Source organism: Pagrus major, chromosome 11, assembly GCF_040436345.1.
Source record: "Pagrus major chromosome 11, Pma_NU_1.0".
Lineage (NCBI taxonomy): Eukaryota > Metazoa > Chordata > Actinopteri > Spariformes > Sparidae > Pagrus > Pagrus major.
The window spans coordinates 7,812,665-7,839,511 of NC_133225.1; the positions used below are offsets into that span (position 1 = coordinate 7,812,665).

Sequence of the window (26,847 nt, forward strand, 5' to 3'; positions counted from 1 at the left end):
CACTCCAATCTTAGATCTAGTAGATCATCAACAGTAGTTACTTTCGTCATGAGTTGCTTCTTGGAACAAACATGAAACATTCATCTTGTCTCATGGAAATCTGATAAGTTTAAATTTTATCATGTCATGTCAGTCACCACATAGATAATACACACCAAACACACAAAAGACAGTTCATCATCTGAACTTGGATCTGTTCCAAAGCTTTTATTTCACAGTAAAATCATTGTGATCGGCAATCAACAGTTAGAGCTGGAATGTTTTTATTATCCTTGGCTAATCCCTCGAGTCGCCATGTGAAGATTTAGATGAGTTGATAGCATAATAACTGATAAAACCTTGAATGTGGGGTAATTCACTTTATTGCAGGTTGAGTGTAGCAACAGATTGCTTGCAGGCCCACAGAGAAAGGTTTTAAACTCATGAATATTTGTTGTTTTCCCAGATAATAAGATTTACATTTTGAATGTGAGAGTTTATTTTTTCTTCTTTTTTCTTTATTTCTATGGGGAGTGAAGTTTTCTTACTCTCTTATTCAACCACGACCAAATCCATAATCGCACTTGCACACTTGCCTAAAGAGTTGAAGTAGAGCAGGTGAAAATAATTTAATGTTATTGCCAGATAATGGACTTTGCTGTGGAGGGAAATAATCTTCACATAGAACTCTGTTCAGAAATGCTGGAATAGAATAATAACTCATGCACGCTCAGTGGTCTTGAAACAGCTAAGACGTGCTCCCCATACAGATATTAGTTTTCATTTTATTCGGCTTGTGTGTATAAAAGTTTCTCCAGAATAGTTTCTCCGTGGTAAGCCAGTGGAAGCCGAAGCCCAGTCAGCTGTTCTTACGCTGTCGATATCTTTGTGAACTATCCTGAGCCATTTTGTCGCTTTTGTGGGTGAAGGTTCGTAGGTGAAGGATTATGATGGATGGTGAAACTGGAGGCGTAGTTTCTTCCATATACATAATGAACAACTGAAATTAAACATACCTACACAGGCCTTAAACCAAAGACTGGTGTTGCTCTACGACGTGGTTCAATATTTATATTCCCAGTTTTGTACAGAATTGCATTTTATCATCAGTAGAATCTACCTTTCCAGCGCTCCACTATTCTCCATCTTTGCCTTTAGAGTTGTGAAACTTCCTGCTACGTGTCTGTGGCTGATGTAAAATATGACAAAACTCAGGAGGACTGAAGATAAAACTAGATTACACTTTCCATGAACTCCTGAATCTAACAGTCCGATAACAGAGTAAAACTATTTTCTTTTCATTGTCGGTACGGTGCATGGATCAGAACTGTCTCTGCTCATTTGTCAGGTTTCAGTTTTCAAATGTTGCTCATAGCTGATGACTCAGAAAGATAAAATATCAGGACTCGGAAGTTTCTTCTGCAATTTAATATGTTTTATTATAGACACTGCACTCACTAAATTATCACACTGTTAAATGGGGCTTTAAAACAGTCAAAATCTAATTGAAATGTTCAACATAATGTGAATAAGCTTAAATGACTGCATGACTGCTTCTTGAATGATTAGTAACTGAAAAGAAAATGTAAGAAGTAAAAACAACAGGTTTGACAACTTAGCTTCCATTAGACAACGGCTAACGTTAGCATTGAGCCAGATTCTAGCTACTCTTTCTGTTCGATGCGATACGAAATGGCGTAAATTAATTCAGGAATATCAACACACATCTTGGAGACATTTGTTTAAAACTGGAAGTGAAACATACAGGATGCAAGCAAATGTAATGTAAGCTTGAAAGTGGTTGAATGCTAACATCTGCTAACGTGACATCAAATATGTTGTTTTACCTTGAAATATGGGCGAACGGGCCTCTAGATTTTCACAATCCATCATCTTTTCAGTTGCTGATCAATAGACCGTATTCACACAGCGGCCACTTTCCTCTGACATCATTCTCAGGCTGGGAAGCTCGAATGCTGGGATTATGTTTTACTAATGTGACAAATCATAAAGATGACATTTGACATGGAAAAGGAAAAACTCTATTCAGCTACTATGGCTGAAAGTATGGCCCTGAACTCAGTTCCATTACTGTATCAGCATTGACCACTGAGCCACCATGTCCACCATGATGATGGTGATTATGAATTAAGTAATATAACAGTAAAAGTTAATGTCTCCCTTTGATCTGAATGTTCAGTACATGAAATCCACCGGTGCCCCCGGGCCTCATAAACTCAGGAAGGGCAGTGTTCACGGACAGCAGTGTGGGTGGTGGTGTGGGAGGATACTTTGATGGGACTCACAAGATCAGAGAAGTACAAGCTGAACCGTTACAGGCTGTATTAAGGCCCTCACTAGTGTAATTTTTACCCTCAACCCCCAACTGCATAAAGTATTTCAGAATCTAGTCGTTCGTTTCCACTTCAAAACATTTTATTCAAACATTTTCTTCACACAAACTTCTCAGAAAGTGTTCATCAAATGGAATGAAGAGCAATCCAGATATTATTGCTCTAACTATAAACTGGATTTTGCCTGGCGCATCAATCTGAAAGTGTTTAAAGGCAGATCAGATATGAAAGCGAGGATCTATTTGCTGCAGGAAGTTCACCCACATGGAACCAGTGAGTCATCTGATCGATCATGCGAAACATATCCATGAGCAGCAATATCTGAGCTGAATATCAAATGAATTGATTAAAAAGACTCGTCAGTAATTATAAATAACTCTGACTAATGTCCCTACATAGCAAGGCTGTGCTGAGTGCATAATACAGATGGAAATCTGTGAAAAAAAGTGACAACACCGCTCTTTAAAAATAGTAAATTGTTTTTATTTACAAATAATCAAGAGTCTTAAATACTGAAGGATAACATATAGTTTAAATGCTACATTAAACATTTGAAAATTTAAAGTGTTCAAAGTCGAAAGAAGAACCGAAGGCCTCTTACATATAACATAAAAAATACAAAAATAAATTGGGAACCACCCATTGTTAACTCACGCAGATAGTGAGTCTGAGCAATAAACATCATAAAATAAACATCACATGCCCAGAAACAGCAGGTTTATAATAACATGTCCAACACTTCTGTTCATATTCTTCAGCATTATGGTGATACAGTGTTTACGACAGTGCTCAGTACATCATCCGGCAAAGGGAAATGATCAACACACCACAACCTGAGAAGTGATGAACAATTACGAGTGTGTTTCAAATACATTATTGCATTGAGAATCGCCCACAGATACAAATTTAACTTAATAATTTAAAAGTGTGTCGCTCTATCAGACCCCTTTGTGTCCTCATCTCTTGCCATGGCCGGATTATCGTACATCTCCAGACTCTTCACGCTGCTCCTCCTGATCTTTTCGTCCTCGCCATGCTTTCGGCAGCACTTGCAGCACTTGCAGCAGCAGCAGCAGCGTTTGCGACAGAAGCCCATGCCCGAAGTCACCACGGCGTCCCAGGGCGCCATGGAGTGCAGGGGCCGGGGCAAGAAGTTCCAGGTGCGCAGGATCTTGGGCAGGAAGCGGGGACAGCGAGCCTGCATCACGTTGACAATGATCACAAAGACGACCAACACTACGATGGGCACGCCGACGCCGACCAGGACCTTCCAGCCGGCCAGCGACAGGCCGAACACAGACAGAGGCAAAACTAAGAAGCACAGGAAGAGGTAGAGGGCGGCGAACCAACGGTATTTAGCCGTATGGTTCCCCAGCCCTCTGGCCAACCTGATGGGCACTCGCATGAAGGGGATTGGATACCACAGTAAGATACCCATGATGTTGAAGAAGAAATGGCAGAGCGCAATCTAGAAAAAAACACAGATGACATTCAGACAAGGTTATTACCGTTTGATCCCAAAGACATTATCAATCAGTAATAATGTAGCTAGCTAGATACGTTACATTGATATTGCTGATTTCTGCATGACAGTCCAGCTTTTGTTTTTACGTATTTAAATGTTTCATCCCCCCTTTGATGGCATGTGACACCTAAAATATAAAAAAGTTGCTGCACCTGGTACCGCTGCTTAAACATCAGTGAAGACTGTGTATGTGCCCTAAAAGGGGATCAAACTTTATCCTAAAGGGGACCATGAATGAATTTCATGGCAATGCATCAATTAGTGGTTGAAATATTTCACTAAAAACCCCAAACTTCAACCGCATGGTGATCACCAAAGTCAACAGGATTGATCCTCTGGGGACCATGAATATCTGCATTGTGTTTCATGTCAATCCATCCATGTTTGAATGTTTTTATTGCAATCGATCCAAAAGTTCCTGAGGTATTTCAGTTTGGATCAAAGTGGTACATCGAGACCAACATTGCCATCCATTTGAGCCACGTCACTAACGTAGCTGATAAAACGCACTAGAGAAACTTTTTATGCAATCTTACCTGCAGCGAGTTGGCCAGTGTTTCTCCAGGACTAGCCATAGCAGCAAGTATGGCAGTGGTTGTCGTACCAATATTTGAGCCCAGTGTCAGAGGATAGGCTCTCTCGAGGCTAATGACACCGATACCTGGTGAAACACAATTCATAGGATGAAAATCATGGTTTGATTAAAGGTCCAATTTGTCAGAAAGTTGACCTTTGAGTCTCTTTGAAGCTTTGGGATGACCCGACGTAAAACCTCAAAGCAGCAACTTTTGACGAGTTCGGAATGAAACTCAAAAGTCAAATTGAAAAAAGAAAACAGCCAAATTATAATGTCAATGACGACTTACCAACAAGAGGAGTTATAGCTGAGGTGAAGACGGAGCTGCTCTGAACGATGAAGGTCATCCCTGCTCCCACCAAGATCGCAATGTAGCCAGTCACCCAACCGAAGGGGAAGGGAAAGTCTGTAGTCAAACATAAAGACAGGGGGTGAGCAATAAACCTGACGAAGGGAGCTCAGTGTGACTGCACACATAATACCCGGAGCAAGCGAGCAGTTTTATCAAAGCGTTGATTGTTCCTGAGCTTTCTCTGTCACGCAACAGGACTGGTGGACCTGGAGGTGAGCTGGAAGCAACAGGGAGGCTGTACCTGTGTTGCTCATCAAGCATCACCACGGAGGCAGATGTGCTGACTATCAAACAGGCTGCAGAGACCGTTTTAATAGGAAAAGTCTCTCACCTGTGTTGAGCACCTTCTTGATGACCACGGCCACCTGCCCCTTCAGCATGGAGTTGAGCAGCTTGACGATGAGGATGAGGCAGGTGCAGAGGACGAGCAGGGACATAGCCAGCAGAATGAGGCCCACTGCCAGGTCTGACAAAGAAGTGTTGGCGAAGATGTGTTTGCCTGCAACGGACGGTCAAAGAGATGATTGGCATTTAAGTGTCGGCTCTACGCTTGCATTATATGACAGCTAAAAATAGCCTGTGCTGATGACTCACTTTAGAGCAAACTGTCTTTGATAAATGGAGCTGATAAAGCAGCATTTTGTGGTGTCTTTCCCTGTAATTTGGAAACAAACTGAGGTCTGTCCCTCAAGACCACTTTCTGATCCGATTAAAGTAAAAATTGAATGTTTTTAACTTTTAAAACCAAGCACAAAAACATTTAGTTAAGCTAGGGGCAGAATACTTTGAAGAACTGATCCATTTTATGGCCCTCAGGTGCTTCAACGAGACAGCGTGAATGGACTTATTGAGCAGGTAGACGGGTCAGGGGAGGGTATGAGCTGAGTCACCGTTAATGCTCAAAGGTAGTCATTGTCCGGACATCAGAGGGTCTGGATGAAGGAGGTTGTTGTGTCTCATGTTTCACTGAGCTTCAGTGGATCGGGTAATCCTAATTGCTTTGTAAATGTACTCTTTTTTTTTTCGACCACAGACATTCACTGATGGAGGCACGCTTACATTTCTGTTGGTAATCGGTCAAAGTTATCCAGGTCTGGTTTCCTTCCACAAAGCATACGGCACCAGTAGGGCAGCTCGCCAGCGTGTTATTCCACAAGGTCTGAGAGGAAAAAGACCAAAGGCAAAAACAACTTTAAATGCAAGTGTGATAATTAAGAATTCAATGCAGCCAATGATAATCTTTTAATAATCACATGTTAGATTCCACCTTTTATGAAATAACACACCTTCAAAGTATGAGCTAACAACAGAATGACTGTGGTCACAATAGAAGGACAATATCAGTCATTAAGAGGAATAAGCAGAGGTAACCATAGCTTTATCATCTGTTTTCACTGTTCACTGTGCGGCAAACTAATAATTTATGCATGTCATGCAGCTCTTGTTGATTTCTTACCGTGTTTTCCTCTTTCTTGCACCATCTTTTGATCAGGCTCATGTTTCTGGCGGCTGGGTCACCAGTGGCGATGCCAGTGATGACAGATTTGTCCAACTACAACAAAACACATATTTAAACACATTTAGCAAATTACAAAAGACTTAATGTTTAATTAAGCTTTTGATTTTTCGATGTCGCCGACTCTACCTCGACGATGGAGTCGGTGAGAGGGTCCGTGATGACGTTGAGCAGGTCGGGGGCGTCCTCGCCAGTCTGGATGTTGAAGGAGTCGATCAGAACTTGGGTGAGTTTGTACAGAACACCTGTGGCAACTTCCAGGGGCAGAAGAACCAGCACAGACAGCCAGTTGAAGAAGTCGTGGACCGTGGCGCCGGCAAATGCCCTGTGAAAGGAAGGAACACAGTTTTGAACATGTACCAGACGTTATTATTCGACTGCAGCATTATTTTGTGTGAAGGATGTGAAGGAATAATAGTTGTGACATTATCTAAAAGATGTATTGTGTTGCAGGGATATCTATTAAAGTGAGCATGCTAACAAGCTAGCCACATTGTACATCAAGAGGCCACAGTCCGATAGTAAACAACACCAACACTCCCCCAGTGCAGATTTAGCCAATACAACTAACTCCACGATTAATTAGCTGACTAGCTAATGTCAACTACAGTTAGCAGCAGTTAGCGGTTACTCTGATGAAGTCCACAGGGGGCCAATTCTTACATAATGCACCTTTAAGAACGTTAAATTCCTGTTAAGTAAGTTCTCGTCAATTTTTACGAGGAGCAGTAGAAAGTATTCTGACTGGAAACGACAAAAACTGGTGTGGTTCGTGTACGGCCCGGGACAGGAAGTCCATTAATACCAGAATGACTAATAAATGAACCTTGAAGCTCACCTGCGGAACTCATTTCGGTCTCCTGCCTGCATCATAGCCACAATAGTGTTGGTGACAGACGTCCCAATGTTGGCGCCCATGATGATCGGCACCGCAGACTGAACATCCAGCACTGAAGAATAAAAGTAGTGAAACTGAATGTGTAATAAAGCGTATGAATGAATGCATCTGCTGCTGCCATGTGTGTGTCTACTCACATCCAGAGGACACCATGCTGACCACAATAGAGGAGGAGGTGCTGGAGCTCTGCACCAGCACTGTGACTAACACCCCGATCACCAGCCCAGCCACAGGGTTACCCAACACAGCATTGTCCTGGAAGATGTCACCGGCAGCTTTGCCTGCGCACACACACACACACACACACACACACACACACACACACACACACACACACAAAAACAGCCTTAGGTCAAAAACACAGCACTCCATACACGTTACATAAGGCCTGGCATTATAAAGTCAGTAAAGTAAATGTGCAGTGATTGATTTTTTTTTTTTACCTCCGACCAGCTGGAAAGCAGAGCTGAGAACATCCAGCGAGCAGATGAACAGATAGAGGAGTCCGAGCAGCAGGAAGAACTTCACAATACCAGTCAGGACTCTTATAATCTTTCCTTTTGTGTCCAGCTCTGCAAAGAAAAACAAAGTGCTGAATCAGAGTCAGGTTTTCTGAAAAAGGTATCCACTCTGTGCAGTGCAAGGGTGAAGAGGGCCTGCTGCCTCACCTGACCACTTGACCCCGGTGTCTGTGAGCTCTGGCAGATCCCACGGGTCCTCCTCCTGCTCTTTCTCCTCGTTCTCCTCATTCACCAGATCCATGGTGGAGTAGGCCGGCGGGATTTCCACATCTTTATTCGAGTTTTTGTCATCTGACGGAGGGCAGGTAAGGAAGGAATGGTTAGGAAAGGTGACAACGACACACACACAGCATGAGGAGGTTTGAGGGAGAGGAGACATACCGAGAGCCGGGGAGGAATCGGTCCCCGCTTGTGGTCTTGGAGCCATGATGATCTGAGGGAGGAACAGTGACAGCAAAGATCATTACACGATATATACATGCAATTATAATATGTATACAATTAGAAGGAGCAAGCTGGAAATGATCTCCTTGTGTTACCTTTTCAAAATAAAATGTCTCTTTCAATGCAAAGATTTTATTTTGTAAACATCTTAATTATAACATAAAGAAATTCTACATCGACAGTAACCTCGTTTTGACCACTTTCATGGCTGATCAAGTAAAAGTAAATCTCCAAACTAAAGTCATAAAAAGTAAAAACGGCGTAAAAAGCGGAAGATAAAGAAGAAATAAGGGCTGTCCGAGATTATCCGAATGAATTATCCTCGGCTACAGTGATCTGTCCATGTGGCCTCTCTGTAACAGAGCGGTGATGGCGGTGTACGCACCTGCAGCAGCGGTGAGTAGGAGGCTTCACCTGGGTCACCTGTTGCTCACTTCCCGGCTGAGAGCGGCTTTTATAGCGGCGCACCGGCAGCAACCCCTCCACCCCCACCCCTCCTCCTCCTCCTCCTCCTCCTCCTCCACCCTCACACACACTCACACACACACACACTCACACACACACACACACACACACACACTCACACCACACACATCTCCGTGCTGCTCTCAGTTCAAAGGTCGCACATGTGCAGAGTACAAGTGTCCGTAAGGTTCACCTGTATGTGTGGCACAGTGTTTAATACACTGACTGACTGCAGCTGCCACAGATCATATACTGATGACTCACACCTTAAATCTTCTTCTTCTTCTTCTTATTTGAACAGTGACGTGTTGGTTGGAAAATAAAAGTGTCCTTCAGTATGTATAAAGTTCATATTGTGTCTCCAGGCTTTAGTCGGAGCCACAGGTGGAGGACCAGTGTTTAATACAGTAATGGGAACATGAAGCTGCCCCCCAGTGGAGACAAGAGGAACACTTTGGGTTGACACAATGTTAGAAATCACAAGTTTTCTCATTCTGTTATATTTAATTTATGTTCTTATCAGATACTGAGAAAAAGCCTTTACATTCTTCTTTCTTCTTCTTCTTCTTCTTCTTCTTCTTTCTTCTCCTCGTACTCCTCCTCCTTCTTCTTATTTGTCTTTTTTCTTCTTCTACTACTTTTTCTTCTTTTTCGTTTTCTTCCTCTTCTTTATTTCTTCTTCTTCTTTGTCTTTTTTCTTCTTCTACTACTTTTTCTTCTTTTTCCTTTTCCTCTTTTCTTCTTCTCCTTCTCTTCCTCATCCTCCTTCTTCTTCTTCATCTTCTTCTTCTTCTTCTCCTTCTTTCTCTTCTTCTTTGCCTTTTTTCTTCTGCTACTACTTTTTCATCTTCTTCTGATTATTATTATTATTATTATTATTATTATTATTATTATTATTATTATTAGTGGTCTACATAGTACTGATCCTCTGTTGGTCTTTGTGCTGTGTGCTCATATAATATGGAATATGGAAAAGACACTTATTCCATATTCTTTCTGCACACAAGCAAACACTCATTCCCTCTCGCCATGTCACACATGCACACACACGTTTACAGCTCCTTAGATATAACACATACACACCCACTTGTACGCGCACACTTTTTTATTGCTTAATAGTGGAGGTTTATAGCGCGATATATGGCTGTGATATGACCGTAACAACACAGCTTATTACATCTAAAATAAATGGTGTGAATAGATTAAATCGTAAGTAAATGATTAAGCCGGTGATGATCTTTCAGTTACTCCCAAACTGCAATAAAAGAATCACTGCAGGTTTAATCTTGTACTTATAAAAAGGAGTTCAGTGGGTTCGTTGAGGATAATCAAGTTAAAGAAAATACAAATTAAACCTTTTGTGACATAAATGATCAGTAAGTGATTTACAGTATGGTGATTGATGTGATGATGATGGTGATGCTTTGATATGAAATACTTGATACAATTAGCCACGTGAGACCTGAGAGGGCTCTCTGATTTTTATGGTAAGTGTGGGCGTCTCAGCAGAAGACACATTCACACACATTATCTATCTTCTGAAATTGAAGTCCAATGACTTCTGTCTCTGAAAATCAACTCTAAAGCGTCCCTCATCATGCATTTAATCTACTTTTCTCACCAAAGTCAGTTTTATGTGTGATCTGCTCCTCAGATTTTGATCCCTCTGGATGTTCTCAAATCATTTTTAAGGACTTCAGCCTCACGTCTGAAAAGCCCGTCACACTCTGCTTCGACCAGCTTTTATCACTTTAACTCATCCCAGTCATCTCTATTAAAGTCAGATATTTTCTCAGAGGGATGAGCTGCCTGATATTCTACACTGTAGCTGCGCTGTATTTGATCCAGCTTCTAAACAACAGGTCATAACCAATAATCATTACACTGCACCACTTTACTACACAGGCGGCTCAGGCAAGATCACGTACACAGCGATCAGCAAAAACAACTGCACCGACAAAAACACATTTAACAAACCCACTCACAAAAACACTGTGTGAAAATTTGCAAACATAATATAGTGAAACAATCTATCTGTGAATGATTACTGTAAGTGATAATTACTTACACATTTATAAATACTTTTAAAAATGTAATTATTTGATCACATGAGAATCTCAAAAGAGTCAAATATTCACAAAATCTCACACATTTTTTTAGAGAAATTTTACTTTCTACACCGGAAAATCTGACTTTACTCAAAATAATCGAGGAAACCGATTACCTCAAAATTACCTGGTAAAGAAGACAAATAATAAAAGCAAAAGCAAAAAGTTGTTAAATTGTTTTAGCTAACTTAAAACTAATAGTCTACTTTACTTGGTAATTTTGAGGTAATAGGTTTTATTCCTTGATTTTTAAAAGTAAGTTCAACTTTTACAATTTAGGGTGTAACTACAACATCAGAACAAATGAAATTTAAAGTTGTTTTTCTGTGAAGCATTTCTGTATATTAACCTGCAAAAATCTGAATGTGGATGAGAATTTAAATTAATTCCAAATTCAACTCATATTTTTTATGATTTTGATTTATTAATTATTCTTTCTTTCTTTCTTTCTTTCTTTCTTTCTTTCTTTCTTTCTTTCTTTCTTTCTTTCTTTCTTTCTACACTTTGTTCAGGCAAAGTGCCTGAACAAAGTGTAGATGTGTATGTGTATATAAATCATTTACAGAAATATGTAAATATGTTAAGTACCTATTCTCAGTGTATTTCATCATATTTCTTCTACTCTGTATCTGAAAGCTTAAATGTCTTTTTAAAACAAAAAAGGTTGTCCAAAGTATAAATACTTAAATAGTTATATATGCTACCATGTGTTTAAAATGATATGATCTTTATTTATAATTAAAAAAGTCACTTCAGTCACTTGTCTGTGTGCAGGCCGCGAACAAAAATCTAAATAAAATTAGTTAAAAATGATCCTATTTTGTGTGTCTACAACTTTTTTTATTTTGCTGTGGTGTCAAAAGAGTTTTTTTATATCAGTATTGTATCAAAATGTATCGATATACTTATTGTGTTAAATGTTTGTAATCAAAATATAATAATAATAATAATTATCTAAAATAATTACATTTGTTATCATTTCTTCAGATATTACATAAGTGCACTTCAGCAGGAGTAATTATAAGCCGCTGATTAATTGCAGATAAAAGACATAAACAGCAGGCGCAGCACATGATTTGATTATTGATTAAATAACTGTTTATCGTGAGTCCTGATAAATAACTCTGTGTGCTCACGCCCACAGACTCGCAGCAGCTCCTGTGCAGTTATGACCAGTGAAATTACATGTGAAAGGTATTTCATTGGTTCCAACAGTGTGTCTTGCTCTGACCTTGACTTCTCCACGGCACGGGGAAACTCAAGTGCGGCACACAGCGAAGTGTGGAGATGCTTCTGAGAGTGGCTTTATTTTAACAATTCTCCTGGTTATTTATTGACTAGCTCATTAGGTTTGAAGCAGTGGGAATAAACCCGGGAGACCCACATACGATGGGCAGATCAGCTGAGACTTACCTTTAACCTTTGGAGTGCTGCTTTCATTGTCTCTCCACCCACACACACACTAATCAAACCGTATGCCTGTAATTATGCAGCAATTCTTCGTCTTCCCTTTAGAGAGTGACCTTTATTATTTTTAAGAAAACACATTGTGACATGTTTTTCTTATTTGACCTATAGGCTATATACAAAACCCCCTTCACAATCTTACCCCCAATGTATACTGTATCCTCCCATGCCTCCTATAAATCATCTGTAATGTTGTCTTGTCCTTAAGCGATCTGTTATGGTAACAGAGTCAATGATTGCCTAGAAGGACACTGAGTTGATGCCACCTACCTGCCATGCTGGCACAGTCCACGCAGGGTCAAACTGTTTGGCCCCTTGTTACAGCCGGGGGCCACCCTGTAGTATTACGCTGTGAGTAGGCCGTGCTGTGATCCATAAAACCATAAAAAACTCAGCTGTTAGAACTCGCCCAAACTGATTGATCCTCCACGGGTGGTGAGACGGAGGAGCAACAGTGTCAAGGTTACAAACACTGCAGGATTGTGTGATGGAGAGTGTGTCTCTCTGCAGGTTTGGTCTTTGTTTTCAGAAGAAGAAACACTAAGACTGCATTTTACTTTTCCTGTTCCTCAAATATGTTTCAAACTGTCATATCACATCATCCACCTTGACCTTAAGCAGCACAGAAAGCCCCTTTTGTTTATGTTGAAATCATGGGAATACCCTCACAGCTCACATAAAAGTGTGGTTAATTATTGCTGAGAGAAATGCAACATAATCCCTCCTCTGGCTCCTGTGCACTGACAATATGTGTCAGTGTCTTCTAGATGTAATGCTCCCGTCGTGTTGAGTGTGACCCTGCTGCCTCCACATGGCCAAAGTGTCATCTCACAAACTGTAGGCTATAGTGCATTACTTCAAATATACCCAATCAATTAACCAAAGGCAGCTAGAATATGAAGCATACAATATTGATGGAGCACAGAAAAATGCTCCTGAAGAAGCGTCCTCTCACTCTGCCATGCAGCGTATGTTACATGTACTGTAGTTTATTGTGCACCGAGGCACAAAGGTGGTGTCAGTCGGGGTCTCGTGACCCTCCTGAGACACTGAACCACTGGAGAAATAATCATTAACAATTTAACAATGAGGCATCTCACCTAGTTTTCAGAGTGACAAGCTCAGGGGTAATACTGCAGCAGCAGAATGCTGATAATATACAGAAGAGCTGGTTAGCTTACAGAGGACTAATGCAAAATATCACTGCAAAGGAGATAAGATGGACGATTTTGTTTGTTCAAGTCTGACTGAGCAAACAAAATAATTGTAAATATTCAATCAATCAATGAGCAAATTTGCTTTTTGGCCAAATCTGATGTCGTTGTTTGATTTACTGAGATGGGTATCATGGAGAGATGAGCTTTCTTTTTTTAATAATGAATTATTAATAAATAATACATTTTATACTATAGGTGAAGTATAGTATTATTTACTTACAATTGTTTTGTTTTCTTGCCTATATTTTGATTTATCCTTTTAATTTATTTTAAATTGAAAATTGAAATAAAAAATATTTTAGGTTTTTTGGTTTTGGTTTGTTTTCTGCTCTGTTGCTTTCTTGTGCAGGACAGGATAATAAAAATAACTTTATTTACAGAGCACCCTGAGCAGATAGAAGAGAAGATAGATAGATAGATAGATAGATAGATAGATAGATAGATAGATAGATAGATAGATAGATAGATAGATAGATAGATAGATAGATCTTCATTCCAGCAACACAGCAGTTCTCTACATTCAACACAGTTTCAAGATGCCCAGCCAAGATTAGTTATGGTGTTGAATAATGTCCAGCAAAGTGTTTTTGCAAAACATTATAATGTCACAGTGAAGTTGACCTTTGACCCTGTTGGATATAAAAAGTCGTCACTTCATCATTTTATCCTGTCAGACTTTTGTGTGATTTTCTTGTCATAATCAGCTTATGAATTCTTGACCTTTGACCTTTGAACACCAAAATCGGATCAGTTCACCCTTGAGTCCAAGTCGACGTTTATGCCAAATTTGAAGAAATTCCTCAAGCATTCCTGAGATACAACACATCCAGAAAACATAATACCTGTAGCTGTGGCTGTTCCTGGTGTTCAGGGATGCAGAACGTTTTAAGCCCAGAGTCGAGTCTACAGGTCTTTGCTTTAGTCTCCAACAACCTCTAGCAAGAAGGCACTGGATGTAGCCTGAGAGGCAAATCCTGGGCATGAAGAAAAGTCAGCTCACTGCTCTGCTTGTGCAGTTGATTGCTGTGAACAAGCTGTAATAACTGAAGGCAATTCAAGTCTCCTTTAAAGCTCCTCTTCTCTCATCTGGACAAAATAGGATTTCAGTCCCCGAGGGGGAGTTAAGTCCCCAGTGGGAATTACCGCCCTATTTCACTCTAATCAAAGATTAAACAGCTTCTTTTCATTAAGTTAAATGTTATACTGTATATGTAACACAAGAGTTGTGAAGCCTTATGTTTGTGTTACAGATCACAAGCAGCCACTGTTGCACTTTGGTCTTTCTATCGTCTTTTTTCCGTCCACTGGATGGAGCTGCTGTGATGCTGTCGGCACCGAGCAGGTTCCCACACGGACCAGCAGATGGGGACAGATAAATGTCAAAAGGTTTGTGTTCATGTGACGGCCTGAAGTACACACACACATCAGTGTGGTCTAGTTGCTTGGTTTCACACAGTGTTTAAAGGGGCGCTGTGAAAGAAATTCAAACTCTGAATTTTAATATTTACAATATTAATGAGGTAATAATACAAACTCAGAAATATTTATTTTGTCCATACCTGAATAAACAAGCTGTTCTCAGAGGAAAATAAGGTTTGAAGCCAGAAAGGTGGCAGGGTCCGCCACATATAAACACACAACACAAAGAGAGTTTGTTTATTTAGTTTGTTCAGCAATAATACAAAATAATCAATCAGTCTCTTCTGATTAAAATCCCATCCTCGGTGCTCCTTTAGGTAATAAAGAATCGAAGAGGAACAGAAGCTCTCAAATGTTTATTTGTGTAAACACTGATGTCTTGGAGCTGCTGCGCTGTTAATGAATGCAAGTGTCAAATGTAGTTAAGGTAATAAATCAAGCATTAATGAGTCTGTATGAGGTAGACGGGTGATTAAGTTGCACTTCTGCTCTGTGTGTGTGTGTGTGTGTGTGTGTGTGTGTGAGGCAGCTCATCTCACTGGACAACAATACTCAACTGAAAGCTGTTCAGGGATAGAAATAAGAAAAAGAAGAAGAAATATAAACCCTCCAGTGGAAATTAACTCAGATTCAGCTTCTTAATACAGAATATAATCACCAAATCCATCAGGATTCATTGGTGTGAGAAATTGATGCATTAATCAAATTAACGCACTAATAACTTTAAGCCAACTCTGACATGGGCTCTTCTGCAAAATGAGAAGTTTTACTTTTGGTTCTTTAAGTACGTCTGATGCTGATACTTCTGTGCTTTTACTTTTAGTATATGGAGGACTGAAACTACTAAAATCATAAACAAACAAACAAACAAAAAACAATTAAATGGCTCAATAAATAAGTTAACATGGCCTTAAATGCACCAAAAATAATATTGAAAATTCATGTTGGCATTACTTAATTTATAAAATGTGACATGAGTTGATATGTCTGCCATTGTAGTTATTTACCTTTGCATTCCACATTTTTTGACTTTCCTATTTAATTTAACTTTTTATTTATTAACTTTTAAATGTTTAAATGTATAAAATAATCTATCTAATAAAGTAAAATATTTCTGATTTTGGCCGTTTCAGTCCTCCATGCAGGTTTTTCTACAGGAGTATTTCTACACTGTGGTTTTGCTTCTTTTACCTGAACACTGATGAGTTCACTGTGATATTTCTAAGCTTTCGTTGCGTTGATCACTCTGATCGTTAAACCCTTTCAACATGATGGACTCAAACAAAGTTGTGAGCTTGTTGTTTCATCTTCCCTTTTTGTTCATCATACTTTATTACGCCAGAAAAAGCAAAGTCTGTTGTCACAAACTGGATGTATATTTGTCAAAGTGGCTCAAAACGCTGGTGTTATCTGCTGCAGCAGAGAGCTGAGGTCGTGCATCAAGGTAACCTATTGCTGCAGTTTATCTCATGTGAAGTGCTGCTCTGCAGCTCGGCTCCCACCTGGTGTATCAGACAGTACTTTCAGCGGCGCTGACACTTGGCCGACCTTGGTGATGATTGATAGGAAATACTGATTCATAAGTCCTCCCGTACACTGATGGGCAGCCATTCCTCATTCTTCTTATCACACAACAGGGGGGTGGGGTGAAATATGAAGTGCTGCTCTGCATTTTTACAGAGCCGGTGAGTCTTTGCACTTCATACATTTCTCTGATCTTTAAAAGACATTAACATCCAACAGTGTATAACTAGACACATTGATAAAAGACACACCAAAGCTTTAGTGTATGAAAATGATTTAAATATTTTGTATCTTTTTATTGTCTTATTTAAGTTTTTCAGTGATGACAGACGTGCTGCTCTGCGTCTGATCTGAAATGAACAGAGAAAATTCTGGGACTTGGGACCTCATTATTTTTTAGGAGCTGATCAGCCGGTGTCCAGCAGATCCTCAGTAGTGCAGCATGACCTGAGGAGACAACATGACTTATTGACACATGAAATGTTTTATTCACCAGTAACATGTGGTTGGGGTACATTCCTGTGTGATCAAATAGCGTCTATAGATGAACTCACGTCACTGAGCCAGTCGGTGAATGCAGACAAGCGTGTGAAGACGGTGGGCTTCTTCACCTCATTGCACACGCGGGAGGAAACAAAGCTGGTTACACCGTGGATGTACCACCTACCATCCTGACCCAGACAGTTCAGAGGACCTCCAGAGTCACCCTGAGTGAGAGACAGGAACATTGTATGAAGTAGCTGACCTTTCTTCATTTCTGACAGGAACAAGTTTTCAATTTGTTGTTGCCTCACGCACATTGCATCCAGATACGATGTCTCCTCCTGCACAGATCATGGTGCTCTTGACGGTGGTGCCCCACCAGTCGCTGCGACTGCACACATTGTGCTCCACCACAGGCAGCAAGGCCTGCTGCAGCTTGTCAGGCATAGGACCGTGAGCTACATACAGAGAGGACACAGCTGCTCAGTGACACACACATACATTAAATATACAAGGCAGAGAGCAATGTTGGGAAACTTACTCGAAAACTATAGTCACTTATATTACTCGTTTAAAAAGTATTTATATTATTTGTTAAATTTCTCAGACAAGCTCTTAATATAACACAACACAATACTCCACACAATCATCTGCATCTGTTCAACTAACTAAGTTCTCCACTTGCACAATGTAGTGCAGATCCTACAGTGTATGTCTGTAGATATCTCAGTGCTTTTTCATCTGTAACTTACTTAAAATACTTCACTTTTCACAGTTCACTTTATATTGTTAATAATTTACCGTTCGTTACTGTAATTAGTGTTTTTAACATTTTTGACCCTTGAATATCTAGACAGATAGATCACCGTTAGCAACACTAGGTAGCCACATGCTAACATTAGGTGGCTATGGCTCTTTTTTTAAACGCTGGAAAAGCTGCCAGAAATGAAAAGTGACTGACCGACACTGTCTAACTTTGTGCCTCCCATGCATTAGCATCAAGAAACCATCAGTTTCTCTAAAATATAATTAACCGGTGACGTTTGAAAAACCCAGTGGGTCATTAAGAGATGTTTCTATCCATCTGGGTGAAAAATATTCTGTCTACTGATGACACAAACTCTGTTTCTGAATCAAAACAATGAGCTAGCCGGCTAACGCTACCTGGATGGGAAACAGAAACTTTAAAAAATAGGTTTAAAAATTCTGGTTAGAAGATTCTTTGGAGATTCTTAAAGTCGTCTGAACGACATAAAAATATTATCAAAGGACATTATGTGTTTTTAGAGAAACTTATTGTTAGCTGTGTGACCCAAATGCTAATGCTAATACAAATCACTCATTCCTTTTCTACACATATGAAACCCTGGAGTGATCTGCAGCGATCAGTGCAAACGCAGGATGACAGATGAGGACGGGGTGACATTACTGTAGAGGTTGCCCCAGCCGGAGATGTAACAGGATGTCCCATGGGTGAGGATCTCTCCAGCCGCTGGGAGACAAGCCACGCCAACGTTGTCATTCATAATGGGGCTCTTATCCAGTTTCAGCAGGGTAAGATCATTACTGTTAGAGAATTATAAATAATTTGATTTACTGAGTTAGTATGTGCACATCATTTTGTCAAGTCAAAATAAACTCACCCATCAGCCACAAAGTCAATGTCCCAGTTGGGGTGGACAATGATACGCAGAACATCTCTGATCTGCTCAGTGCCCTCCTGCAGGGTCATGTCATATTCTCCCAGGACCACACGGTACACATCTCCTGGCCTGGAAGACAGAATATTTTCCTTGAGGTCCCGCTCGTTAACTCTTCAATCACACGGTGGCAAAACATGTCTCGTTCTTAGTCACCATATGCAGTGTCCGGCAGTCAGCACCCAGCGAGGTCCAACCAGAGTCCCTCCACAAGTGTGATGCCAACGGCTGCCGTGCTTCACCTGCAGGGAGATCTGAGGAGAAAAACACAATTATAGAAAGAATATAACTTTAAATAAGAGAAGAGTTACTCTATGAGAAGTGAATATAAGACAGTAAGGTTACAGTACCTGCCATGGCCAGCTGTGGGCACGAGCATCCTCTCCATTCACCACCCTGTTGTTGGTGTTCGGCTGGACAGCAGGTGTACCACATCCAAAAACTACCAACACGTAATAATGAATCTGATATCTTTAAATTCCTTAATTTTAATGTCAAACATCTGTATTTTTGGAACATAAATACATTTTTCCTCACTTGGTCTTCAGCATATTACTCACCATATGCTGCCTGAAGCAGCAGGAGGAGGGTCAGTGTCTGCATCATGATCAGACTGTAGATACACACACACTGTCTCAGCTCACTTCAGGGCTCTTATACCTCCTCTGTCTGTCTGTCTGTCACCGCCAGCACAGAGTATGTCGAACATGTGTAACTTTGTTATCAGTGTCCACTGCAGATTGTAGCTGGGAAGAACTTCCTGTCCCACAGATGCATCAGCTGGTCTGCCAGGACACACAACGGTCCGCGAATGGAAAAAAACGTGAGACTGATCAAACTTGAGCGAGACAAACTTAGCTACTGCAAGACTGCCAACATACATGTGCTCACGTACATGTGATGTGTCTGTAAAATTTCCCAGGACACCTTTTTGCAACAGAACAGAATAAAATAGAAAAGAATAAAATAACTTAAAGGGGAACTATGAATTTTAATATTTACAATATTAATGAGGTAATAAAACAAACTCAGAAATGTTTATTTTTTACATAAGTTAATAAACAAGCTGTTCTCAGAGGAAAACAAGGTCCCCAGAACACTGTTTGAAGCTAGAGAGGTGGCAGGGTCCGCCACATATAAACAAAGTAACAGTATGAAAACAGTATGAAATTGCGTCGTCCTTTAAAGGTGCTATTTGTGAGAAAAGTTCTTTAGTCTCGTGTCACAAATCGTCAAAAACTGACGCTTTGGGATGTAGGACGGGTCGGCCCTTTAAGGTCAGTTTGTTTATTTACTTTGTGTCGGCATAATAAATGAGCCAATGAAGCTTTTTCTCTTCTGATTAAAATGTCTTCCCCAAAACTACAGAGTGCACCTTTAAATCTTAGATAAAACTAATGATGCAAAATCGTCTTTGACCAGAGATGTGGACTCTCGTCACTGTAACCTGGACTTAAGTGACTTGAATCACCGTTTTGATTGACTCGACAGAAAATAAATGACTTGAGACTCGACTTTGACTCGACAGCTACTGATTCGAATGACTTGTCTGTGTTCATTTTATGTTTCAGTTTAGTTTTCTCTTCCGGCTGGCTTTTTCCCCAGTTTGCTGCTTAATCAATTTTTAGCAAACAAACAATGCAGTTGACCGTGAAGAAAGCCTCCAGCGTGAGCACACGGAACAAACTGTTCCTGAAGTGAAACTGTGAGGTTTGTGAAAGTGAGAGTAGCTGAGGCAGCAACTCGGAGCGAGCGAAGAAGAAAAAGCAGGGAGGAAGGAGAGGACGGCGGGGAAGCTGAGACGAGGGTTTAGTGTCGTCAGCTGTCTCGGCGTACTGCGAGAAATAAATTCTCTTCCTGCGACCACTGAACGGGATGGCTTTGGGTTACCTTCAAGAAAAACAGTCCTGTAACAACTTTCTCTCCTTTAATAACATGTTATACATTCACAGAGGGGCCCGCGCTCCTGCTGAATCTGGACCCAGTTCTTCACGCCTCGCTCAGACAGTATCCTTTCCTCCGGAGGGAAACTAATATCGCTCTCTGGAGATGACAGTGTGCATCTATAAATTTCCCCTTTTTAGGGAGCAAATCAAATCAATATTGCCTCAACAGCTAAAAGGCTTCGCTTGTTTCTCTCACCCTGTTAAGATAATTCCCTACACCAGACATTATATGAGGATTTATGAAGCAGGCGTGGACTGTATGTTTGCATAACATAGCAGTGACAGAACTGTGAATAATCTGCAAAAGCTACAGCTCACAATGAATTAAGCACCGATGCTGGTTACAGGAGGTCACTCAGCTGGGAGTCGTCATTCATCGTAAATCCTGCAACGTTAAACAGTGTGAAAAAAAATCAATATCAGGTTTAAATCATTTTAATGTTATTTAAAATGTAAATATTGGATTTTACAGCAGTGCAACTTTATTACAGAAGCGTCAATCACAAAGAGACGTTTAAGGTCATCACGGAGGAGAAAGAACAGAGACACGCTTAGTTTTTAACATATTGCAACAAACATTATATAACTCTTCTCATTTTACAGTGAAATCTAAATGAATCAAATCAAATGAATGTGACTTGGTTTCCTCTTTGTCACGGTCCTCTCATTTTAGTTCATTGTGGGTTTGTTTTATGTGTGTTTTCTGGTTTTGTGTTGACTTTTGCCCTTTTCCAGTGTCTTCCCTCCTGTTTTCTTGTGGCCTGATTTTCCCTCCACACCTGTGCTCAATCTGATTAATTGGCCCAGCCCAGTTCTTCCCCAGTCTGATTTCCCTGATCACCTGCACTGCATCTCCCTCATTAGCCTTTCCCTCCTTCCAGTGTTTCCCAGCTTTTCCAGCCCCTTCTCCCTGTTTCCGTTCATTTCCCTCACTCCACCTGCACCTCATCCCCTCATTAGGTCTGAGTCTGTCCCATGTCTTCCTTTTTGGGGGGGGATTGGTGATCAGCTTTCGATAAAGCTCACTTTTTGTGTTCAATCTGCTCCTGTGTCTGCATTTGCGTCCTGTTTTTGCATGTGTGACGATTCATCCTGACCAAATTTCAGTTGTTGACACATTTGAGACCAAAAAGGCAACGCCATCCATAGAGCCACAGCGTTACAGCTCGGTCAAAAACAACTCCAGTCAACGTCTACTTTATCAAAATTGTCCTGGGAAAATGATCGTATGTATCGTATGACAGTACATAAAATTTTAAGGGACAATATATTTGGATTTTATGATAAAATGGCTGGAAAAAATATAGTTTGGTGTAAAGTTATATGAGCTCTTCCTAAACTGCCTGCATCTATAACCTTTTTATTGTTTTTTTTTTTTTACTCTGCAAAAAAATTTCCATCAAGACATTGTTCTGCTGAACTACGTAAATTGATATTTCCAGAGAGAAATACAGTTCGCCACAGAAGCAGGCCTGCTCTTTATTCAGTGGTAGCTCTAGACAGAGATAAATTATCCGAGACCAGCCAGCGCCGTTTAAGGCCAAGTATATATCTCCCAAGGTTTTCAGATATGTCAAAAATCTGACTAGTGCAGCCTGGAGACGGAGGAAATGCTGCCAATTAGACCTTTGAAACATAAATCACACTTTACTGCTCTGTCACATCAAGTGGCCAATATTCTGTTTCCAGTCACCGAGAAGAAGAATATCAGTCATTAATAGAAGGCAAAAAAAAAAAAAGTAGGCTGAATAAATGCATAGCACATGCAGCTTCTCATGAGTTGGTGCATGATATCACCTCTCACCACATGAGAGGGAAAACGTGATGCGTGAACATGATATTATTTGGTTGAAGGCACGCAATATACCATATGTCTCCCAGTGATTAATAATTTTTTTGGGAAAAGGGCAGATTTTGATTGTATTAACGGAATAGTTTGACATTTCGGGGAGGCTCGTTCACTTTCTTGCTGATGGTAAGATGAGAAGGTTTTTTGCCTGTGAAGGCAGTTTTTCCTCTCCGCTGTCGTCAAGTGCTGACTCATGGAGGATTGTTGGGTCTCAGTAAATTAAAGAGTACAGTCTAGACTTTCTCTTTATGAAAACTGTCTTAAGATAACTTTGTGTTGAAATTGACGGCAATTTGGTGTGTGAGTGGTATCGATCTCCTCATTTTACACCCAGCAACAAGCAAATAAACATCTAATTCTGTCCCAAAATGTTGAAATATCCCTTTAAAGCAGATATGGTACACATACACACCTATCAATCGTAGTAATGCTGAGTGATTTAATTCAATTTTACAGTCAAATTCTGTTTTTTTTCTTAATGTGTGTGTCTGTCTGTATAGCAGCAGCCAGTTAGCTTAGCATAAGGCCTGGAAACAGTCACCACAAGGCTTCATATTTATCAGACAAACATGAGAGTGGTGTCAATCTCCTCATCTAACTCTTGTCAAGAGAGTGAATAAGAACTCCTTGTAATCCTTTAATGTAAATGAAGTACATGTTTGGTGCTATTTTTTACAGTGATGCTTAACGTCTTGATTCAATCTGATCAATCAAACCCATGCCTTTCTTTGGCACCCTTTGGCTATTTTGGTTACCATCCCCTCTCCCTGTGTTTGCAGAGGATGGGTGCTGGTGATAGAGAAGCGGAGTGAAGTCTGCCTTAAGGCTCCAGTCAGAGACGATCATGTCTGCTGGTTGCTCTGCACAAACTGATGCCTTCAGGTGGGTTTTTAACATGCAAAGCCGTTTCTCTGACGACTGAGACTGTCTGCTCTCTCCTTATAGCTGCTCCACTTCTCAGTCAAGATAGATGGGATGGGTTTAATCTAATTATTGCGGCAGATGTTGCTTCTGAGTACTTTTTAAAACATTTACTCAGCCATGAAAAGTTGAGTGAGTAATCTTTTTTTCAGCAATGGCCTATTTCACACTTTGCTGCACAGTCTTTCTCCCTTCGACGCTGCTTCTCGGTGCTTAAGCGCTTTGCTCAATGGGACTTTACGAGGCAGAGTGTCCAATTTCAAATTCATTTCTTAGGTTATACGTGAAGAATTAGAAGAATGTTAAACATTACCGCTGTTATCTGTCTGTTATAGATTGAGACGTCACTTTACATTTGGACCGACTCGGCCACAGTTCTCAGGTTGGGGTCACCCGGGGCTGTTAACAAATGGAAAGTGATATCCAAGCCTGTTTTTGTAAGGTTTAAGTCAGGGCTGAAGTCAAAGCTAGATTTGTTTTGCCCCTCAAGTGTCTTGTTCTGATTGTAGAATAACGATGAAGTCATTGTCAGAAGAAAGGACAAAGTTAAACTCTTTGTTGTCTGACCCTCGAGCCAGCCAAACAAGAAAGCAGAAGGAAAGAGGAGAACCATAACACAACAATTACATCCCATTTTCATAGTTGGCATTGATAGATGAAGGAGACCTAAAATAAACGTTGCTGCAGCTGGAGCTCTACAAGGAGAATCTACCTTCTCTGTGTGCGTCTTTAACCATCATCATCTTTTATTTCACACTCTCGTCTGACGATCCGGCTACTTTAACACCTCGGACCCCCGCCGGCCGGTTCAGAAACAGTGACTTTTTTACTGGTAATCGACTCCACTTGGGCACCTCGAGGCTCCTGTGGCGATACTTTTCAGTTTGATTCATTGCCGACCCCTTCTTACTACCTCCTCTTCTCCCCCCACCACCGCCTAACTAAAACCTTGTCGGTCAAATTAAACACAGTTTAGCCCGCTGCACTGGTTTGCATCACGAGCCCATAAACACAGAGTGCTTCGGTCATGTAAGACGGAGGGCCCTGTGATTATCTCTGCTCCTTTAACTCGCAAATCAAACGCGGGTTCAGCTGCAGGCCTTGATATGATAGCAGTGTTGTATTAAAGAGAGTGAAAACAAGTGTTTTATTGTGGAAACCAGCTTAATTTTATCACATTGAAGGAGCATCTCAAACAGATCTGTGTCGCTGTGGGGGACGCTGCGAGACAACGAAACATAATTTGACAATGCAACAGTAAAAACTGTGGTGACAGATGGAAATGAGTTGCGTTCATGTGTGAGATTTAGGAGTAACACTTTCTGGCACTAACTGTTCGGCGGTTTCTCAAAGTGCCACCTGGTTATTGTGAGATTATATCGAAGCGAACAGATCCACAATTCAGGGTCTGCGACATCAAAAGCAAATCGACATAATAAGGCGTAATCGCTAACTTTCTGATGGCTAATGACCCCAAAATGGACTGTCGGGTTAGATTAGACCGCTCGGTGCTTAACACTAACCTACCAGAGCTGAAATGAATATGCTACTGAATTTTTTACTTTCAAAGGGATGTCGGGGAGGAATTTGGAGATGCTAGAGACAGAGAAACACCAGACTAGGAAAGCTGAGAGACAGTCCTCCTCTTTAGTCTCGTCTCCCACAGAGGCTAAGGTTTCTTGGCTGTGACTGATGGACAGTAACAAGGAAGCCCTCCCTACGCACCACCCTCCATATTTCATAGTTATGTGTTGTCATCATGGTGCTCTTTTTCTTCTCGTAAAGTCTCAGATGCTGATATCAGACCTCATTATGACTAGATTTCTTTTAAGAATAGTTTTATTTTGAGCCATGCTAACAGAGGAGCTCCAGGATTGGTAATGTCTGTCACCACTTTGGTTCAGAATGAAATATCTCAATAACTACTGAAATGCGATACAGACATTCATGTTTCCAAGATGATGAACCCTAACGACTCTTGTGACCTCTGACCTTTCCTTTAGCGCCACCACAAGGTTGAATTAATCGCCTTCAAATGTGGTACACACATTTAAGGTCCTCTCAGGATGAATTGCAGTAACTTCAGTGATTCCTTAACTTTTCATCCAGCGGCACTATGAAGGTGCAACGTGTAAGAGCCTTGTTAATTCACACTCCAAACTAATAGGGGCACAGCATATCACCAGAGAACCCGCTAACTGTAGCTGTCGTTGCTAGTTAGCTCAGTTAGAAGTGCAGCTAGCAGTACGGACAGGGAGCTTGGAGCTCATGTGGGGGAATGCTGGTCTTGTTTCGACCACTAGCACAAGAGCTTTGGCAGAGGTTTGCTGGTTAGCATGCTAACTATAGCTAGTAGATAGCTCTGCAGCTCAATAGGCCGACATACACATTTGACACAACATACTTTTTAATGTTTTAAGCTATTTTTCTGACAAATTGCACATTTAAAACTGATGACATTCCCATCAGCTTCAGCTGTGCTTTGTTTTTGGTGCCAATTAAGCAGGCTAAACTAAGATAGTTACCATAGAAAACATTATTTTCATAAGCTTACATACAATCCTAGTCTGTCTGAACTGTCAAAAATGATTATAGTAACAGCACTGCCACCTTGTTTGTCACTGCAAGTTTGTATATGCATGCGCAAGTGTCTTACTGCTGCTGACATCTAAGAATAAATGTGCACATTTGTTCATTTTGTTTAGGTTTTCAGATCAAGTATACTGCAGTATCTTCGGTGGTTATCAAGTATACATGTACACTTGAATACACATAGTTGAATCATGGCAAGAGGTTAATGTTCAGGATATTTTTTTCTGGACGTGTTAGGTTCATAATGGGGCCATTGACCAGCTTGAGCTCACCTCACACTCCCACTGACACCTGCAACACCCCTGCAAATTGGCAGGCGTCAGTGGTTTAATAAACTGAGCTGTGAAGACTTCATAAATCTCGTGCAGACTGGCTAATAGCAGCTTTGAGGCCACTGAAGAGACAAGTCCTCTCCAGACACACAGTTGTTTTTTTACTCACAAAAAATAATATTTTTATTTATCACATATCCTGCGTTTAATGAGGAAAATATATAAGACTTATACACAGATGAGTGAGGGAAAGAATACCAGAAATACTTTTTAATTTAAAAAAAGGTGCAGCCAAACGAACGACAAATTAAAAACAGCAAATAAATCTAAGAAGTGACATGATATACGATGCGATTTAGAAAATGTCAGGCTTTTCCGCACAGAGATATCCTGTATACACCTATATATTTTCTTGTCCGTAAAATTAAAGCCTGTTGGTGACCACAAAGTAAAAGACTGTAACTCTAGATGACCTTGCAGGCACATGGCCGGCAGCACCGACGTGTTAATGAAAGTGACACGTACTCAGCTCAACCTGAAACCTGAGGCTTAAACAAATACATACAAATCACTGCCCTGATGTGTCCAACGCCGCCTCCACAGTACCTGGTCTCACAGACGACATGGGAAAGAGCAGTTAGGCCCCGTTCCTACAGGTAAATACACCTGTATGTTTATAGTCTTATGCAAACATTATATAAATATTGTCACGAAGTCG

General features: G+C 40.7%; 2 protein-coding genes across 2 annotated transcripts; both read right to left on the reverse strand.

Annotated features, from left to right (window-relative positions):
- Positions 1-2,794: 2,794 nt before the first annotated feature.
- Positions 2,795-8,589, reverse strand: slc34a2b (solute carrier family 34 member 2b). Its single transcript, XM_073476724.1, has 13 exons — positions 8,552-8,589; positions 8,104-8,155; positions 7,870-8,013; positions 7,645-7,773; positions 7,339-7,482; positions 7,142-7,253; positions 6,433-6,628; positions 6,244-6,339; positions 5,847-5,946; positions 5,119-5,286; positions 4,725-4,841; positions 4,395-4,519; positions 2,795-3,801 (listed from the first exon to the last, which is right to left on the reverse strand). The coding sequence occupies exons 2-13, from the start codon at positions 8,147-8,149 to the stop codon at positions 3,253-3,255; spliced, it is 1,926 nt and encodes a 641-aa protein (XP_073332825.1). The 5' UTR covers positions 8,150-8,155; positions 8,552-8,589; the 3' UTR covers positions 2,795-3,252.
- Positions 8,590-16,623: 8,034 nt separating this feature from the next.
- On the reverse strand, positions 16,624-19,249 carry LOC141004434 (proproteinase E-like). Its single transcript, XM_073475918.1, has 8 exons — positions 19,110-19,249; positions 18,900-18,991; positions 18,706-18,803; positions 18,493-18,621; positions 18,279-18,415; positions 17,165-17,307; positions 16,921-17,073; positions 16,624-16,813 (listed from the first exon to the last, which is right to left on the reverse strand). The coding sequence occupies exons 1-8, from the start codon at positions 19,153-19,155 to the stop codon at positions 16,796-16,798; spliced, it is 816 nt and encodes a 271-aa protein (XP_073332019.1). The 5' UTR covers positions 19,156-19,249; the 3' UTR covers positions 16,624-16,795.
- Positions 19,250-26,847: the final 7,598 nt, after the last annotated feature.